The sequence below is a fragment of the Nannospalax galili genome, unplaced genomic scaffold (assembly GCF_000622305.1).
Source record: "Nannospalax galili isolate Female #2095 unplaced genomic scaffold, S.galili_v1.0 scaffold713, whole genome shotgun sequence".
Taxonomy (NCBI): Eukaryota; Metazoa; Chordata; class Mammalia; order Rodentia; family Spalacidae; genus Nannospalax; species Nannospalax galili.
The window spans coordinates 357,727-377,990 of record NW_008333780.1 but is presented as its reverse complement, the minus strand read 5'-3'; the positions used below and the strand labels follow the sequence as shown (position 1 = coordinate 377,990).

Genomic DNA, 20,264 nt, shown 5'->3' with positions numbered 1-20,264 from the left:
TTTTTCTTTTTTTACAAAAAAAAATTTTAGCTGGGGGTGGTGGCACATGCCTTAATCCCAGCGCTCTGGCGGCAGAGGCAGGTGGATGTGAGTTCAAGGCCAGCCTGGTCTACATAAGAAGTTCCAGGCCAGCTGGGGCTACAGGAAGACTCTGTCTCAAAAAGACAAAATTATTTTGTATGTTGTATGAGTGTTTTGCCTGCATGTGTATGTGTGCCCCAAGTGCATGCCTGGTGCCTGTGGAGGCCAGAAGAGGGTGTCAGATCCCCTGGAACTGGTGTTACAGACAGATGTGAGTTGCCATGTGAGTTTTGGGAACAAATGGGGAACCAGAAATGGGGAAACTGAGGGACAGTGAGGTAACTTGCCCACGGTTAAGACAATTGCCAGAGAAAAATGCTCTGATGTAGCGGTCTGCAGGTAGAGCTGTATTCCACTGCTCTGTGTTTCTTCACTACACAGAACAGTTCATGAGATGTCTCTTTTGCAGGGGCACTGTTCTGGTCTTTGCCTATTATACGAGTAGAAAAAGAGTTGTAGTACATTGGCCACAGCATAGTAATTAAAACAGACCCCAGAACCACACCACCTACCCGGGCTTCTTCCCAGTGTCTTGTGTTTACCAGCTGAACTGGCTCAAGTCACTCAGCCTCTCTGTGCAGTTTCCTGAGCTGTGAAAGGAGATCATAGTCTTTATTTTACTGGGTTCTTGTGAGAATCAGATTGTTCAGTGTTTGTAAAGCTGGTTGGTACTTGAAGCATTTAGAGCAGTGCTTGGCTGATGGTGCAGCAGCGAGTACCATGTGTGTAGATGGTTTCAGAACTTTCATAGCACATCAGACTGATAAAATAAATCTCATTCTGCAACAGTGTGGGCTACCATGCAGAATCCTTATAGAAGGGTCTGAACATCTGTAGTTCATTTTTTATTATTTTTTATGTTTGAGTATCTTGCCTGTATGTCTGTAAGTGTACCTGTGTTGTGCAAAGACTGCAGAGGCCAGAAGAGATCATCAGATCCCTTGGAACTGGAGTTACAGACGGTTGTTAGCCACCATGTGGGTGCTGGGAATTGAACCCAGGTCCTCTGGAAGGACAGCAAGTGTTCTTAACTACTGAGCCATCTCTTCAGCCTCAAACATCTTGTAATTCTGACAGATGTTGCTCAGTTCTCAGAGTTAGTTACTAACATGCATTCCCATCAGTAATATGAGTCTGCCAGTTGCCCTACAATTTTTAAAAAATTTATTATTTTTGTTTTATGTGTATGCGTGTATTGCCTGCATGTGGATAAGTGCACCCGTGTCGTGCAGTGCCCATGGAGGTCAGAAGAGGCTGTTGGATCCCCTTGGACTGGAGTTAGGGACAGTTGTTAGCTGCCCCGTGGGTGCTGGGATTTGAACCCGGGTCTTCTGCAAGAACAACCAGTGTTCTTAACCACTGACCCATCTCTCCAGCCCCTGCCCTACATTTTATGTTTTTGTTTGTTGGCTTGTTTTTCTTGTTCCTAGGGATTTAACCTAGAACCTTGTGCAACCTTTTACAGGCTTGGCAACATGTACTTCAGCCCCCGTTTCCCTCAGTCTTGTAAAGAACTTTGCGATCTTTGCAGTCTAAGGCAGAAGCGATCATCTCAGTTAACATTTACTATATAACTCAAGGTCATTAGTTATTTTTCCCCACGAGGACTTTTCTTGGTTTTCTTGTCTGTGCATCAACTACTAATTCTACCTTTTGATTTTGTCTTGCTTGTTTGAAGGGACTCTTTACATATTACGTTTTTTTGGTATATGTTGTTAACGTCTTTCCGAATTTATTGTCTGATGTTGTTCATCATTTTTTAGAGTTCAGCTCATTGTTACATTTCAATTATAAACTGTTAGATTTTCTTACACAGATTTTGGGTTTTGGTATACAATTTGAAGTAGGAGTTGAATATATGTGTCCTAGATTGATGTTTTGCCCTAACACAACCTATTAGGTAGTCTATATTTTCCCTAATAATAAGCAGCCTACTTAATCCTTTCTGGATTTTTTTCTGGTCTAGTTAAAAATTATCTTATGTGTAAGAGTGTTTTGCCTGCATGCATGTAAGTGCTCCATGCGCATTCAGTAGCTGCAGAGGCCAGAAGAGGGAGAGAGAGAGGGAGAGAGAGAACATACCACACACATATGCACATACCATAGTGTGCATGTGGGGGACAGACGACTACTTGCAGGAGTCCTTTCTCTCCTTTTACTATCTGGGTCCTGGGGATCAAACTCAGGTCTCAGTCTTGGTGGCAAGCTCCTTAACCCACTAAGCTGTCTTGCCAGCCCAAGAATCTATTAAATATTTTAAAATTACATGTATTTATCCCTTTTGTGTGTGAATGGTTGCATGCATACCATGGTGTACCTGTGGAGGTCAGAGGACAACTTGGAGCAGTCAGTGTTCTTTGCCCATCATATGGGTCCCAGCAGTGAAACTCAGAATGTCCGGTTTGGAGGCCAGCACCCTTGCACGCTGAGGCTTCTCAGTGACTCAGACTGGGTAATATGTCCCTTCAGAATAGTTTCAGGTTTGCTTCTGTGAAGTATTCAGAGGCTTCCTTAGGCTTAGTCAGTTTTCTTATTTCTTAGCTACATTCAGGTAGTATAAATCTAAACCCAGCTACCTACTTGGAACTGTATGAATTCTTAGCTTGACTTCTCCCAGACCTTGTACCCTACAGTGGGGCCAAAAATAGACACTTCAGTGTCATCTTGCTTCTTAAATGTGGTTTGTTTGTTGGTTTGTGTGCGTGTGTGCGTGTGTGTGTGTGTGTGTGTGAGAGAGAGAGAGAGAGAGAGAGAGAGAGAGAGAGAGAGAGAGAGAGGGTCTCTCTGTAGCCACAGCTGTCCTTGGAGTCACTATGTAAACCAGGTTGGCCTCAATCTCACAGAGACCTGCCTGCCTCCACCTCTGAGTTGTAGGATTAAAGGTGTGCACCACCACGCCTAACCTGAGTTGGTTTTTTTTTTAATGTGTATGAGTGTTTCACCTGAATATATGTAAGTGTACCACATGCATGCAATGCCCGTGGAGGCCAGAAGAGGACTTTGAATCCCCTGGAACTGGAGTTAAGAATGGTTTTTAGTTGCCATGTGGGTGCTGAGAACCAAGCCCAGGTCCTCTGCAGGAGCAGCCAGCGCTCTTAACCACTGAGCCATCTCTCCAGCCCTTCTTTGTTTTTCTTTTAGCCAGCAAATACTGCAAAATGTTGGTGGAAGAGGGCGGACTGCAGCTCCTGTGTGACATCCAGGCATGTGGTCAGGCCAGTGCACGGGTGCAGCAACTGTCCGCTTCCATCCTGGAGGACTTCCGGATGCACTTCCTGACTTACCTGAGACCACACCAGGCCAGACGCCCTTCTTAACCCAGGGGCGCTGCTCAAGGACAGGGTTTGTCCCATGGGTAGCTGAATGTCGAATTGGGTTGTTGGCGTTGGCCTGTTGTCTGCCTGTTGGTCCTTTTTCTTGTTTCTTTTTTCCTGTTCACCCAGCAGATAGAAGACTTCAGAGAGACTTTGGTGCTTAGGTCACATTTCCTCAGTTGCTCCAGGTTACGTGGTGCTGGAAAGAAGAGCACGAAGAGAACAGGGTGGAAGCGCACACCTGAGGGCCGTTAGGGGAAGGGCTCTGCTCATGGGGAGCAACTACTGATGTTTTTGTTGTTTTGTAACAGAACACTTAAAAAATGTATGTGTACGACTGTCTTTTGCCTGCATTATATGTAAGTGCACCTGTGCATGCAGTGTCCGAGGACAGAAGTGGATGTTGGATCCCCTGGAACTGGAGTTATGGACAGCTATTAGCTGCCATGTGGGTGTTGAACCCAGGTCCTCCGCAAGAGTAGGCAGTGCTCTTAACCGCTGAGCCAGCTCATCTCTCCAGCCCTATAACAGGACACTCGTCATTTGAGAGGTAGAAGGACGAGGCAAAGAAAGTTGTTTTTGAGCTGTGGCTTCACTGTGTGGCCTCGAGCTCTGTGGTCCTTGTGTCTCGGCTGGGATTACAGCTTGTGTTGCTGCACCTCGCTGGAAACTCGTTTACAGTTTTGGTTGTTTGTTTACCTTTTTCCTGCAGTTTGACAAGTTAGACCATTGAGGGGAGTTGGCAAAGACTAGAGAGTTCAGAGAAAAAAAACCACCTAGGAATTACTCTGTTTGGTAAGGCTATGACCAAAACCAACAGGAAGGAGGGCCAGAAGACAGCATAGCATTTCAGTGGGTGCTCTTCCTAATGTGGAACAAAAAGAGGGTTTTCTGTGAACCGCCTCAACTATTGATAATCACCTCTGTGTCCCTCAGAGCTCACTGAGGAATGCATAGATTCCTTCCATGACTTTCTATTAAATACTTGTACATTTTTGAAGGAACAAAGATGATTCTTTCCTCTTTATACTTTTAGCTGGCTTGGTCCAAACTGGCTGGCCTCAATCTCCCAGAGATCTGCCTGCCTTTGCTTCCCAAGTGCATATGCCACCATCCTGGCTGGTCCAGACTTAACTGGAGTACTTTATACCCTCTATGAGACTCAAACAAAGAATTATTCTTAGCTATTCTAAACCATGTCCCACCACTTAGGAGAAGGGGGCAGAAAGATTTCAAGCCAGTTGTGGCTACATGAAACCCTGCTTCAAAAAAAGGGTGACCAAACCACTACTGTCCTCTGTCTTTCTACATGAACACAGCATGTGCCCAACTCCTCCAGCTGTACTGTTTGCCTCACATTCTACTGCACAATTCCCAAACGGGCCTGTTGTTGTTGTTGGACCAGGCTGCCAGCACCTTGGAGCACTGTATTACTTCATGCTAACCTTTGCTAATGGGAGGGTGTGTCGTGGGAATATTTGGTGCAGTCCAACTCTGGTTGCCAAAACTGGTTGTAATCCAACCAGGCGCCCCTTCAAATTCTGTCTCTCACAGCAGGCTTCTGGGGTCCTCTACTCACATAACAGATGAGAAAAAGGAAGTTCAGGGAGGTTGTGAGGATGGCACTGATTCCAAGGCCTAGACTCCTGTGGGTTACCAAGGATAGAAGCACAAGTTTGGTATGTGCTTTGTCAGCAAAGCAGCGTGACTAGTGTGTGCCCCAAGCCCATGCTTCAATGACACCAGGCCAGGCCTGCACTGAGCTTAGCCAAAGATTGGTCCTGGACAGAGGATGACCCCTAGGCAGTAGAACAGAGGACACGGGCATTGAGGCATACAAGGACATGTAAACAGCTGGCCCTCTGCCCTCTTCATTTTCCAAGTGTCTCACCCTCACTCACCTCTGTTCATTCCAATTCAATTGCCTAGTTGTGTTCTAGGCTCCAGATCACTGTGCTGCCTGCCCGTTTCTCCACCCCTCCCCTCAGACTTGCCAGCCCTTTTTCAGTGCTCCTGAAGATTGGTGAAGATCTTCCTGCCACCCTACAGAGTTCACTCGGGTCCCCCAAGTCCAGCATGAACTAACAGTTGTAACATATTTATTGAACATGAGGTTTTTAAAGTGTTATCACAACTGATTGATTTAGAGATACAAATGCAGACTCCTAGAGAGGTTAAATGGTTTAATCAAGTGCCCAGTAAACCTGCAGAGTTGGAATCTGTGGTCTAGCTCTCGATACCTATTCCACCCAAACCTGGATGGATTTTTCTGTGCAGAGGAAGAAATGAAGGCTTCTTATATCCTCTTGCTGTTCCCTAGTGAGTTCCAGTCACTAGAAGGCAGAGTTCACAGCCTGAGAGCCAGTGACACAGACTCAGAACTTATCTAAGAGAACCGGGTAGACCTGAGCCCAGTGGCTAGCCAGGATAAGGAAATGGAAGGTGGTAGTGGGTGGTATGGTCAGAACCTTCATTCTAGGCACCATGCCAATCATAATGATCATCTGTGTGAAGAAACTGAAGTCGGGATGAAGCAAGGAGAGCCAGCCTGCAAACCTTCCCTTAGGATACTGCCCTTTATGGCATATGTCTCCATGCTTTAAGTTAAGTGGGGTCACTTGCCAACAAATTTTGGGAGTCGTTTCTCCCTAAAGGCTACCATGCCTTCCAGCCGGTCCTGGGTTGGGATGTTCTGCAATGATACAAAGGATATTAGTTTGGGGAGAGGAGGGTCAGAGGATAGTCTCCTCAGTGGATCCAGCCCATGATAGCATGCAGCTCCAAGTGGCTCCACTGTCTCTGGGCCAGGCAAAGGCATAACCCTCAGTGGCTGTTCTGACTCCGGAAAGGCTAGCTTCTGCAACCTGTGCCATCACTGTTGTCCTCCCCAGAGCTCACTACCTCCTGCACAGTCTGTTCTAGGTAAATTCAGGCTATGTAGCAAGAGGCCCAGCTTTGGATCTTAGTGTATGGTAGGTTGTCAGTGAGTTCTGTTCCAAAAGTCACTTCTTGCTTGGTATTATTTTGGTTATGTTATCCTGGAGACTAGCCTCCTCCCCCAGGTCAGGCTAAATAGCATACTCATGTTTTTAGCCTCTCTACAGGGTACTCTAACCCTAACCAAGCCTTCGTACCATAATTCCAGCCTAGCCCCCACAGAGGCAGCTGTTATAGGGGCATCAAGAGCCATTCTTCCTCCTTGTCAAGCACCTGTTTCTGGTTCTGTGGGTAACAAAGCAGGATGGCTACCAAGCAATCTAGATTGCTGTTACCATCTAGTTTGGGGCTTTACCCTAGAACTGCTCACGTGGAGAAACTTCAACTGGGCTTGCCCTGCATGGGGCTCCCCCACATCAGCCTAGCCTCCACCAAGCATACCCCAACTGGTAGCCACATACCTGGGCGTAGCACATCCCTTCAATGGCCATCCCTGCTGCAATGTCCACCTGCAAGAAAGAAGGGCTCCCTGGAACTGCCTAAGCTTGTCCAACCCCACCCACAGGAGCCAGTCCATCCTCCTGCTTATTCTGGTCTGCTGGGGATTCCAACCTGGACTTTACCTCAGTGACAAAAGCATGCTGTGAGAAGGGGGAAGGGTGACATGATCTTTAGGAGAACTGCCTGCCTCCAGAGGACTGGGAGCATGAACTGTGAGAGTCAGCCTTTGTTGTTTTGCCTGGTTGCCTGCCCATGCCTTCTGTCACCTTAAGAATCGCCTTTGTCAGAGGCAGATTTCTGTGAGATTGAGGCCAGCCTGGTCTACAAAGTGTGTTCCCGACCAGCTGGAGCTATAGGGCAACCCTGTCTTAAAAAAATGGGCTGGAGAGCTGACTCAGCAGTTAAGAGCACTGGCTGCTCTTGCAGAGGACCAGGGTTTGGTTTGCAGCATCCACATGGCAGCTAACAACCATCCTTAACTCCAGTTCTAGGGGCTCCCATGCCCTCATTGGCCTCCATGGGCATTGCATGCACCTGGTGCATGTATAGATATGCAGGCAAGATACTTATACACAAAATGGAAAAAAAGAATTGCCCCTGTGTGGCCTCAGGCATCCTAGGAATGAGGCTCCAGTCTCTGGTACTTTCCCAGCCTCTACTGCTTGGCACCCACTATTGCAGGAACTGGCACCAGCAAGCACTGTTCTAAGTTTTTTAAAATAAGGGTTCTGATCCATTAAAGGGTTGAAAGTCTTGAGACATGGTAGAAAGGTGGGGTAACCCAAGGTCCCAATCACAACAGCAAACCCAATAGCTGGTCTTTGGACCCATACCCCTCCCTTCCAGGTTGTCCTGTCTTGTTCCCACTCAGTCAGGCCGTCAGTTTACCTGCCTCTGCGTCTCTGCCTGTACTTTTCTCTGAAGCCCTTTTCCCCTCCGTGTTTTGGCAGCAGTTAGGATTGAACCTAGGGCCGTAAGGCATGTGAGGCAAGTGCTCTAGCACTGAGCTACAGCCCCGATCCTTTGTTTATTTTTTGAGGAAGCCCAGGCTGGCCTCAAACTCTCAATCCTCTTGCCTCAGTCTATCAAGTGCTGAGATTACAGTGTGTACCAGCATCCTGGCCTCTAATCCTCAGCTCTAACAAGCATCCTTTAACTCGGCACTGTTCGGCACAGAGGCCACTAGCCGCACGTAGCTACTTAACTATTCATCAGTGTGAGGGGAAAAGTTTTATTCCTCCCACCCTGGAATCATCATCTTGTCTCCACCTCCCAAATGGCAGGGGTGCAGGTATGTGCTCCTATGTCTTCATTTGTTTTTAGTCAAGTAGCTATCCTTCAAATATCAAACGTGACCAATAGTCCCTTCTGGCTAGCCATTTTTTCAGAGCTGAGGATTAAAGCCAGGGCCTCACACAGGCCAGTCAAGCACTCCAACACTGGAGCCAGCCTTCATACTGGCTGAGTGGTACCATTAACAAGTGTAGATCTCAGTTCTGTTCTTGGATCTGGTACAGTTTGTGAAGAGGGAATTGACAGGTGAACTGATGTCTAGGGATGGACATGCTGCATTGCCCTGCGCCCTGCACTGGAGGCCTTGTTGGTAGCCACCAGCACAAGCCGGGAACATGAGTGGAGAGCCACACAGGCCTGCCTTCTTGATCACTTCCTGTCTGATCTTGCCCTTCTGCACCTACCTGTTTGCTCTTCACACGGGAATGATGGAGTTAGAGTGTAATCAAGTGTATCACCCACACCTCCCATTTTATAGAGAAATAAATTGAGGTGCACACAGAGGTCAGGCTCCTGGAGTGCTAGGAGAGTCTAGTTCCGAGTTCTTTCTAGTTGTGTGGGGTGTACTGCATCCTAGCCCATGACCCACTGATAAGATGCAAGTCCCGACCCAGTGGAATCTCACCTCCATTCCAAGGTCAATGGCCACTTTGCCCAGCCGCACAGCAATGGGGGCCTAGAGAAGAGAAAGCACCTGACACTGGATTAGGATTGTTTTAAGAGACTGGGGGAAGACTGTTCTTCATTGTCCCCTCCCCCAAATAAGTAATTTTTCTTCTTTTTCTTTTTTTTTTTTTTTTTTTTACTGCAAGTATGTAAGTATGTCCATGTCCTGCAGTGCCTGTGGAGGCCAGAAAAGGGTGTCAGATTCCCTGGAACTGGAGTTAGGAGTTAGGGATGGTTATTAGCTGCCACATGGGTGCTGGAAGCTGAACCCTCTAAGAGCAGCCAGTACTCTTAACCACTGACACTGAGCTGTCTCTTCAGCCCCCAATTTTTTGGGGTGCTGGAAGCTGAACCCTCTAAGAGCAGCCAGTACTCTTAACCACTGAGCTGTCTATTCAGCCCCCAATTTTTTTTTATTATTTTTATTTTATGTGTATGCGTGTATCGCCTGCATGTAGGTAAGTGCACCTGTGTCGTGCCATGCCCCTGGAGATCAGAAAAAGCTGTCGGATCTCCTGGGACTGGAGTTACAGACAGTTGTTAGCTGTCATGTGGGTGCTGGGATTCGAACCCGGGTCTTCTGCAAGAACAACCAGTGTTCCTAACTGCTGAGCCATCTCTCCAGCCCCAAGCCCCAAATTTTTATGTCTGCTTCACATATAACTTTGGGGCAGGTAGTTAAGATCTCACTCTCCTAAGCTGGACTGGAACTCAAGCAGTCCCCTGCCTCTGCTTCCTGAGTACTAGGATTACACATGCCAGCCAACACAACTGGCTATAAATATAATCTTACAAGTTCCTACTTTGACTATTTGGTAATATTTTTAATGTTTTTGAAATTAATTCTGCAGTCTTCTAGGTGTCTGTGTGTTTGTATGTATGCACACCTGTGTTTTTGTGTGGGTGGGTACATGTGTGTGGAGACTAGAGCACAGGAATGCTGATTCATTTTCTTTGAGTAGGGTCTCTTGGCCTGGCCTGGGGCACCTTGCCCCTGGCTTTTTTTGTTGTTGTTGTTGTTATTTTTGAGACAGGGTCTCCCTGTAGCCCCAACTGGCCTGGAACTCACTATGTAGACCAGGAACTGGCCTTGAACTCAGAGAGATCCACCTGCCCCTGCCTCCCGAGTGCTGGGATCAAAGGTGTAAGCCGCCATGCCTGGCTACCCCTAGCATTTTTACATGGGTTCTGGGAATGAACACAGATCCTCAGACTCAGGAGACAAACACTTTACAGACCTAGTCACCATATTTTGCAGTTTTTAAAAGAATAAGTTTTGGCTGGGTGTGGTGGTGCACACCTTTAATCCCAGCACTTAGGAGGCGGAGACAAGCAGATCTCTGAGAGTCCCAGTCCAGTCAGGGGACACAGTGAGACCCTGTCCAAAAAAAAAATGTTTTATTGTCATTCTGCATTGTATAAAATAAATGTCAAGATACCAGTGTTGTCTTTTTTTTTTTTTTTTTTCAGTATTTTTGAGATAGGGTCTCCCTGTAGCCCCAGCTAGCTTGGCACTCACTACATAGACCAGGCTGGCCTCAATCTCACAGAGATCTGCCTGCCTCTGCCTCCCAAGTGCTGGGACTAAAGGCGTGTGCCACTACACCTGGCTCAGTATTATCTTTTACCTGCTGTTACAATCACTTGGTGATCTTGATAATTCAATTGTTTTATACCTTCATGAAAACTTGGGCCTCAACCCCACCTGCAGCTCCAGCCTTCTTTGTGAAGCTAGTAGATGTCAAGGCCTTAGAGACCCAAGCCAGCCTGGTAGCCTAAAGGGACTGAAGCAGTTTGGGATGCTCCTGGACAGGGCCTAAACTTCCCCAGTGAGCAATTTAAACCTTGTGAGAAACTGTCCCCAGAAACTTTGGAGGATTCCTCTCCCTCCTCCAATGCTGGAGAAGGACCGTAGGACTCATGCAGGTAGCTGAGGCTAATCTTAACATGCTACCCTTGAACTTACTATGTAACCAGGGACTAATGCTTGCCTAGCATGCACAAAGTCCCCTCTACCAACCCCTAGTCCTTTCCTTACGGAATTTTAAAAAATGAATCCACATGTCCTGAATGTTTCAAGAAATTCACCATGCAGTGCAGTCCTTTGCAACATCACATGTCATTTCACCATGTAGTGCAGTCCTTGGGACACTTAAAGGCAGTTCTTTGCAATATCACATGTCATTTGGAAGGTGTCTAGTGTGAGTGAGGGACTGTTGCATCCAGTTTAAATAACTGGGCCCTGCCACTGGAGAATGGCTATCATCTCAGGAAGTTATTAGAGAGCACTGCTTGACGCTTACTGGATTTCAGTCCAGAACTCCATTTTAATTTTAATTCAGAATTAAGATTTGGCTTTGGTTTCACTTACTAGATAAAGAGAATAGATGCTGAAACTGCTGAGGGTCACTTTTATGTCTCTGGGTATATAGATCTTGAACAGCCCCAGGGAACACCTAGTGCTCTGGGCCTCCCATCATCCCTCCCTCCTGGGCCCCTGCGGCCATCATACCTGGGGTAGGATCTCCTGGGCCAGCGCCAGTGCTCGGTGGTAGGCAGCGTCACCCTCCTCATTCTGGGCCACGGCATGATTCACCAGGCCCAACTCATGGGCCTGCACCCCATTTAGTCGTCGGCCCGTGAAGATAAGCTCCTTAGCCAGGGCCACACCCAGGCAGCGGGGCAGCCTCTGAGTCCCTCCTGCCAGGATGGAGTGGGGAGAGCAGCGATTACGGTTGAGAAGAGCAAATCCAGAGAAGCCCAGCCTGGGACTGGCCAGGAGCTAGTGGTTCTTAGGATGGTAGGGGCGATCCCAGGACCCAGGACGTGGGAAGCAGGACAGACAGACGTAGAGTAGAATCAGGGGAGGTCACCTGCCCCTGGGAGGAGTCCTCGAGTGGTCTCAATCAGTCCCATGACAGCAGAGGAAGCTGTTGAAGCAAAACAGAATAAAGTTGCCTTCCCCTCAATCCTCACCCTCCATTATGGTCCCCCGGGAGACCATAGCTCTGTTTTTGCAGCTACTTCCTCATAAGGCTATACCTAGACCTCCAGACTCTGCCTCTGGAAGAGCCCTAGCCTAGGGGTCAGGAGGCCCAGACTGGTCCCCTCCACCCCAGCTGCTATGGTTGTTCGTTAACAGCCAGTCTTCCCTTGCTGAGCCTCCATCACAGGAAAGCATGGCTGCCCTTTCCGCCCATGTCAGAATGGCTAAGGAACAAATGGAATGACAGTGCTGGGATAAGGAAAGGGTGCACAGCAAGCACTTGACATTACAGGGTTCTCTGTCTCTTGGACTCTCAGGTCTGACCTGGCCTATAGTGTCCATGGGTCTTGCTGTACCCACAGTTATCCCTGCTAGGTTGTATCAGCCTGAAATTTCCCTGAGGTTTCCAGACCACATCCTTCTAAGTTCTTCCTGAATGGCTTTTAAACACACACACACACACACACACACACACACACACACTCACACACACACCATACACGGCTGCTTCCAGGCCCCTCTGCTGAGTTCTCTCAGTACAGGTCACCTGACCCATGCAATGTGAGCAGAACAGTGTGCTGCACCACTGGCCGCAAGGGCTTTTCATTCTGTCTGTGTTTCCCAAGACCCCTGAGTTAGCTGCCTGAAACTCTGGCAAGTGTCAGAGGCAGAACTGGGTGGTCACCTGCTGTGGAATTTCAGTGCCTGGCTGCTGGGTAGTCACACCCTCACCCAACTTTTTTTTTAAGTGCTAGGGATGGAACCTAGAGCCTCAAGCTCGGTAAAATACCACTGAGCAAAATACCCTAGTCCCTGCTCAAGTCTCTCTTTGACACTGTGTAGACAGAAACTACTTTCATGCCTAGATGCATAAATATTCCTGGGTTGGAAGAAGGCATGGGTGGGAGGAAGGGCACAGCCATGGCACTCAGTCTACCTTACTGCCTGTCAGAAGGGCTCTCCCAACCACCTATTCAGTGACCTTGAAAAGTGACTGTCATCCACCACCCACTGAAGGCTCAATTGCATAACAAGCTTGGCTGGAGCCATGACCAAAGGGCACAGTGTTCCTGCCCAGTCAACTCTGCAATGAGCTGGGACAGTGACAAACCACCTTTACTCTACTCGGTGAACCTGACTTGGCCAGACCTGGATGGTCGGACTCTTCACTGCCAGCTATGGCTCAGAGGGTTTGCACAACCATTCCCACATGCAGGAAGCAGTTCTCACATGCCTCGGGTATGACAGCCATGTGGCAAAGCAGCTTTGCCTCCTTCCTCCGTGTCTTGTATCCTGCCTCAGTTTCTCTCTTGGTTGTAAGGCCAAGAGCAGTGGCTGACTGTAGAAACCCGACTCCCTGCTTCCATCACCTTCCCCCTCCTCATCCTCCCACTTGACCCTGCCCAGTACCTGCTACTCGGAGGTCACATGCCAAGGCAAGCTCCAGGCCCCCGCCCAAGGCAAACCCGTCCATGGCTGCAATGGTGGGTGCTGGGAAGGATGCTGTGGACATAAGACCGGCTCAGCCTACAAGGCCCAACAGGACCAAGACAAAGACCCAAGGCTGGTGGCATAAAGTGCCTTTTGGGTACCAGGATGGGGTACCTGACACAGTTCCTCAGGTTATCTGAGAAATTGGTGTCCCATCAGGGGAAGTTCTGAGCCCCACTGGGGAATGGGAAGCGGGAGGTAGAATGAATGGCACTGCACATCTGCCCTCTGGTTGACCTCGCTGGGACTTGCCTGTGTACCAAGCCCTAGGTGCTGGTGCTGGGAACAGAACTGAAGAAGAAGAGGCCCTACCCTATGAAGCTCAGCCTTAGGGGGAAGTCAAACATGGTATCAGGCAATAACAATCTGGGAACTTAGCAGAAAGGCTTCCTAGAGGAAGCACTGTAGGCCTTGAAGGATGACTAAAGGTTCAAGTTGCTGGGAAGGGTTTTCCAAGCAATAGGAACAGCCTGAAAACAAGTTTGGCGCAAGTAACTCCTCTGGAGTTACTGACCTTGAACTCAAGTCAGAGAGAAGGCTCACTGGATTGGGCACAACAGCTAAGAGCTAGGGTTACTTCTCTGGTAGAAATAGCTTTTATAAGCTGGGAGTAGGAGGGCAAGCCTATAACCCCAGCATGGCGGGGGATGTCCAGTAGGGAACCCTGTTAGAAAATAATTTTTAAAAATTTATTTTTATGTGTATGAGTGTTTTGCCTGCATGTACGTAAATGCATCTGTGTCATGCAATGCCCATGGAGGCCAGGAGAGAGCATTGGATCCTCTGGAAATGGAGTAAGTGATGGTTGTTACCCATCATATGGGTGCTGGGAACTGAGCAGCCAGTGTTCTTAACTGCTGAGCCATCTCTCCAGCCCCAAGAAAATAATTTTTAAAAATTATAAAGGAAGCTGGGCATGATGGCACACACCTTTGATCCCAGAAGCAGGGGGAATCTCTGTGAGTTCAAGACTAGTCTGGTCTACATAATGAGCTCCAGGCCAGCTGGGACTACCTGGAGACCCTGTCTCAAAAAAGAATATATATATGAAGAGAAGCTCCACCCCTTCCCCTTTTGTGTAATCCCTTGTGCCCCGCCCCATGAGAGTCATCTGAGTCCCCACTGAGCTCAAAACAATAAGAGAGGTGGTAATTGGGGTGGGAGTGGGTATCATCAGGGGCTCCCAGCCCTCCACCCCAATCCCGGACACTCACCGATCTCACTCATCAGGCCTCGGAGCCGCTGGACAAAGACCCCCACCTCCACTGCACTCATCTGTTCCCGCTCCTTCAGGTCCGCACCTGCAGATGGCCAGCTGTTTGTGCCCACCATGGGAAAATGGCCCGTCACAGAATCCCAGGCAGTTCAAGGATCCAGCAAAGGAGACCCAGGCCAGAGCAGAAGCAGCCAAGGAGAAAGGAGAGGCACCGGGAAACCCAGTTACAGGAGCAGGAGGGGAAGCAGGGATCAGTAAAGATGGGCAATATGGCAGAAAGATAAACTGGACTTCTTCACAGTGGACAACATTTGTACATCAAAGAACATTGTCAAGAGTGAAGAGACCACTCACAGGATGGGAGAAACTTAAATCCCATATCTGATACAGATTACTAAGGAGGCTGAATGTGTTGCTCAATAGCTAAGTACTGGTCTAGTACGTGGGGGACACTGGGCTCCAACCCAAGGTCTTCAAAGCAAAACAAATAAAACACAGAAAAGAAGATCACAAGCTGAGTGAGGTGGCACACACCTATATTCTAGCACTTAGGTGGTGGAGGCAGGAGGATCAGGAAGTTAAGGTCATTCTCAGATACATAGTAAGTTCAAGGCCAGACTGGGCTACATGAGAGCCTGTCTCAAAAAACAACCAAAACGTCTCAAAAAACACAAAAAAAAAAAAAAAAACCCACAAAACCCCCCAAAACAAACAAACAAACAAACAAACAAAAAACCCAAATGAAGAGTGGCCTACCTAGGTTTTATAAAGAACTGTCATTCAACAGCAAAAACAACCAATTCAAAGTAGGCAAAGGACAGGGAGGAGTGGCTCATGCCTATAACCCCAACACTTAGGAGGCTGAGGCAGGAGGATTACTTTGAGAAGTCTAGCCTGAGGTATAAAGTAAAACCTTGTCTCAAAAACCAAAAGCAAACAATCAAAAACCAGGCAAAGGTTTGAGTAGTCATTTCTCCAAAGAAGGTATAAGATGTCTAAGCAGCACACAAAACAGCCCTCAGCTTTAGTCTTTAGGGAAAGGTGAATCATAACCACAGTGAGCTGCCACCTCATGTCCACTGAGGTGATTATTATTTAAACCAACAGATGGGCCAGCAAGATGGCTCAGTGTGTAAAGGTGCCTGCTGACAAGTTTGATGACCTAAGTTTGATCCCTGGGACCCATGATCCACATGGTCAAAGGAGAGAACTGACTCCTAAAACTGTCTTCTCCCCTCCACAGTGTGAGTCCTCCTCCAATAAATTACGTAACAATTAATAAATAAAGAAATAAAGGGAAAGCTTTGGGCCTGGAAATGGAAACTGGAACCCTGGGTGCATTGTTGGTGGGAATGTAGCACATGTAGCCGTTACAGAAAACAATTCGATGGTTCCTGAAAAAGCTAAACAAGTAGATGGAGAGATGGCTCAGTGGTTAAGAGCACTGGCTGCTCATGCAAAGGACCTTCGGTTCCCAGTACTATACCCATGTGGTGGCTCAGTTCCGGGGGATCAGATACCCTCTCCTGGCCTCTGTGAGCATTTCAGGACATAAGTGCACTTAATATATATGCAGCCAAAACACTCACACATTAAAAAAAAAAGCTAAACAAAATCACAGTCCTAAGCTATATGCCCAAAAGAGATGAGAACAGAAACTGAGACAGAATTTGAACAGCAATGCTCAGATGAAGGGAGAAGATGATGTGGCAAAGACACAATGAACTATCAGTAAGAAAAACTGAACAGAGCTCTGACATTCGTTACAGCACAGAAGAACCTCGGGGACGTTATGCTGTGAAGCAAGCCACATATAAAAGGACAAACAAAGAACCCGAGACAGAATAGGAAGACGGGAAATTAAGTGGACATGGCGAGGGAAAGGAGCCCCTCCTTCTACTGGAGTCCAGTTGGAGCCTCTTGCCAGCTGAGAAGCAAGGATTCCAGTAGAATTAATATTTTCTGTGAAGGTTGTTGACATAGAGGCAATATTTCTTTTATATAGAAATATTTTCAAAGGAGAATGTTAAAATGGTGATAAGTCCAGCTTAAGGCCTGAGTATATGTGACCTTGGCTACGGCTTCCTCTCTCAAATATTTTCTGGGAATCCCACAAATAAGACTATTAACTTTTGTTTAGCGTAAGTAAGGCTAGTTTAACTTCCTGTATCCCAGTGACCTAGAGTTTTATCTATTGTAATCCTGTCAGGAACCACTTATGATCTCATTTAAATTTCTTTAGCAACTCTTTGAAGATAACAAGTTCAGAACTCAACAAAATTCTATATATGACTCATGAATAAGATGAAGGGCCTTTCCCTGGAGAAGTCCACACCCATGCCTGGCAAGTCTTAAAAATGTCTTTTAAATTTTAAAGCAGAATTTAAAAAATTTGAAGCAGTTGTTTAATGGGTAATAAACCCCAGCTTCACACTGGCTGGTCCTGAAATTCTTCTCTGTGGCAAAGCCCAAGAGTAGCTTTACCTGAATGGAGATCCTTGAAAGGGGAGGAACTCCCAGGCTGCTGTGCAAGGCATCCTAGAGCCATGCTTACCTGAACTATTTAGTTAGGCAAATTCATAAAGACAGAAAGAACAGAGGTTATTAGGAGCTGGAAGGAGTTGTTTAATGGATACAGTTTGGAATGAAAAAAGTTCTGGGCCTGGGTAGTAGCCCCCAACATTGTAAATGTACTTAATTCTAGTCTGAATTGTAAGGTAAAAAATAGTTAAATTGAATTGGGCATGACAGCACATGCTTGCAATCTCGACACTTAGAAGACTAAATAAAGCAGGAGGTTCAAGAGTTTGAGGCATCTTATTTAAAAAAAAAAAAAAAGAGGTGGGGGGTGGGCTGGAGAGATGGCTCAGCGGTTAAGAACACTGAATGTTCTTGTAGAAGACTTGGGTTCAGATCCCAGCACCCACATGGTGGCTAACAGCTGCCCATAACTCCAGTTCTAGGGGATCCCACACCCTCTTCTGACCTCCGTGGGCACTGCACGACATGGGTGTACTTCCACACATGCAGGCAATACACACATTTATAATAATAATAATATATTTTTAAAGGTGGGGGGAATTGAGTATGGTGGTGCACACCTTTAAACCCAGGAGGCAGAGGCAGGCAGATCAAGCCCAGGCTGGTCTGCTTAGTGAGTTCCAAGCCAGCTGGGGCTACAGGGAGTCTCTGTCTCAAGAAAGAAAAAAAAAAAAGAAAGAAAAAGAAAGGGGGTGGGGAGCTAGAGAGAGACGGTTCAGCAGTTAAGAGCACTGGCTACTCCTGCAGAGGACTCGGGTTCAGATCCCAGCACCCACATGGTGGCTAACAACAGCCTGTAACTCCAGTTCCAGAGGACCCAGCACCCTCTTCTAACCTCTGAGGGCACTGCACAACATGGGTGCACTTACATACATGCAGACAATACATACTCATAAAATAAAAATAATAAAAAAATTTTTTTTTGTCTTTTTGAGACAGGGTCTCCCTGTAGTCCCAGCTGACCTGAACTCACTATGTAGACCAGGTTGGCCTTGAACCCACAAAGATCCGCCTGCCTCTGCCTCCCAAGTGCTGGGACTAAAGGCATGTGCCACCATGCCCGGCTAATAATAAAATATTTTTTAAAATAAAAAGGGGAATAAAGGGATATATATATATATACACAATTAAAAGATAAGTGGCAGAGTTTGAGGCTGTACCCCGTCTTATTTGAAAAAAGGGAGAGGGGAGGTTAAAATGGAAATTTTGTATTATATCTCTTTTACCACAATTCAAAAATAGTAAATTCTGGAAGATGGAGGCAGGAGGATCAGGAGTTTAAGGCCAGTCTCAACTGTGGTGGTTTGAATGAAAATGTGCCCCATAGGCCCCAAGTGTTTGCACATTTTGTTCCCAGATGATGGCACTGTTTTGGGAGGTTTTAGAAGGTGTGGCTGTCCTGGAGGAAGCACATCACTGGGGTGGGCTTAGAGAGTTCTTAAGTCTTGCTCCAGTCGCTCTCTTGCTTCCTGTGCCTGGGTGATGATGTGAGAGCTTAGCTTCTGCTGCTCCTGCTCCAGCCACCTCCAGCCACCATGCCTCCCTGCCAGGACAGACTGTAATTCCCCTGGAACCGTAAGCTCAAATAAACTCTTCCTTCTATAAATTGCTTGGGTCAGTGTTTCTGTCACAGCAACAGAACAGTGACTAATACACTCAACTATGTAGAAAGTTTGAGGTCAGCCTGGACTACATGAGAATAGCTCTTAAAAAAAACAAAACAAAACAGAAGAAACAAAAAAAATAGTAAAACTAAAAGTTGATTATTATTTTAAAATCTTCATTTTAAAAATCTTCCTGCCTTGATCTCAAAAGTTCTGGGTTTGCAGGTGAGTGCCATCCTGTCCAGCTAACTCACTCCTTAGAGTTTGAGTCAATGGGGTCCAAGGAGGCTGAGCCTAGGAAGATGAGAGTAGAGGAGTGAGCCCGGGATGTGGTGGAATAGAGGGGGCTAGGAGCTTGGTGAGAGTAGTGACAGGTGAGGTCAGGAAGAGCCAGATGGCAGGGGTGAGAGAGGGCTGAGGTGAATGTAAACTCTTCCAGTCCCAGACTACAGGAAGCCAGAGCTGGGAGAGGCCATGGAATATTCCACCAATTCCAGACCCTCAGTGACAAGTTGGGAAACTGAGGCCAAAGGAAGGGGAATTAACACAGGATTCCAGAGCTGGGGGGCATAGAGCCAAGCCTCCTGCAGCCCCCTTTCTTCCCTGTGCTGAGCTCTACAGGGAGCTCAGTGAGAGTAACAAGGATCATGAGATATGACCTTGATAGAGGTCAGTGATGGAGTGAAGGGGAGGGGCTGCACAGCTGGGCTGGACCAGCAGCTCTGTAGACCTGTCCTGTCAGGGTAGATCTAAGCTGTACACCTTGGCCCCTACAGCCTAGATATAAGAGGGGACTCCTGAGAACACATCCTTCTCTTTCTAGTCTCCTCCTGCCTAAGGGTCTGGTACCCTCTCTCCATCTTCCCTTCCAGATTATCCTCACTTGGTTCTGTGCTCTTTGCTTTACTTCTCCTTGTAGTCTGGGGTGCATTTTTCTCCTGCCTTTGAAACAAGTTCAAGGTGCCTGTGCAGGATAGCTTCAGTTGTCAACTTGACACACCTGGGAAGAGGGAACTTCCCCTGAGGCATTACTTCCAATAGGATTGGCCTGTGGCCATGTCTGTGAGGCATTTTCTTAACTACTGGTTGATGTGAGAGGGCTCAGCTCACTGTGGGTAGTGCCACCCTGGGCAGGTGGTCCTAGGTTGTATAAGAAAGGGAGCTGAGCACAGGCCAGAGGAGCAAGTCAGTAAACAGCATTCCTCCATGGCCTGTGATCCAGTTCCTGTCTTGGCATCCCTCCATAATGGACTATATGCTTTAAGGTAAAATAAACACTTTCTTCCCCTGTTGCTGTGATAAAACACTGTTTTTGGTCAGTGTTTTATCACAGCAACAGAAAGTAGCTAGGATAATGCCCTTGTGAGAGTCAAACGATGCAGGTAGGACAGAGCGCTCTGGTGACAGCACTGGGAGTCTATAGATGGGCAAATGGGTAGAGTCCCACCTGGACCACTGCCCTTGTGAGCATGCTGGGACTGTGTCTCCACTTCCTCAGTGGAGGGTCAGAACAAAGCATGGTGGAGCAGAAAGAAGAAGGATGCAGGGCAGAGAGGCCAAGCTCAAACGGAATCCAACTCTATCCCGTATTGACTTGTGTGAACCAAGCCTGGCGAGGCATTTTACCTGCCTGG

At 47.4% G+C, this 20,264-nt stretch overlaps 2 protein-coding genes across 3 annotated transcripts in view; one reads left to right on the top strand and one right to left on the bottom strand.

Annotated features, from left to right (window-relative positions):
• Positions 1-3,812, top strand: part of Zyg11a (zyg-11 family member A, cell cycle regulator) — a 43,816-nt gene extending 40,004 nt beyond the window's left edge. The window contains exon 13 of the mRNA XM_029561259.1: positions 3,192-3,812. Coding sequence (XP_029417119.1) covers positions 3,192-3,398 — 207 coding nt within the window. The 3' untranslated portion in view covers positions 3,399-3,812. The remainder of the gene's footprint in view (positions 1-3,191) is intronic.
• Positions 3,813-5,465: 1,653 nt separating this feature from the next.
• The window catches only part of Echdc2 (enoyl-CoA hydratase domain containing 2), a 24,807-nt gene continuing 10,008 nt past the window's right edge, over positions 5,466-20,264 (bottom strand). Inside the window, exons 2-8 of one of the 2 annotated variants that reach the window (XM_008828422.2) lie at positions 14,484-14,570; positions 13,189-13,281; positions 11,666-11,722; positions 11,305-11,492; positions 8,752-8,802; positions 6,794-6,841; positions 5,466-6,087 (exon numbers count right to left, since the gene is read on the bottom strand). In XM_008828422.2, the coding sequence (XP_008826644.1) occupies positions 6,010-6,087; positions 6,794-6,841; positions 8,752-8,802; positions 11,305-11,492; positions 11,666-11,722; positions 13,189-13,281; positions 14,484-14,570 (602 nt within the window). In that variant the 3' untranslated portion in view covers positions 5,466-6,009. The remainder of the gene's footprint in view (positions 6,088-6,793; positions 6,842-8,751; positions 8,803-11,304; positions 11,493-11,665; positions 11,723-13,188; positions 13,282-14,483; positions 14,571-20,264) is intronic. The other variant, XM_008828423.2, reaches the window with a different exon arrangement.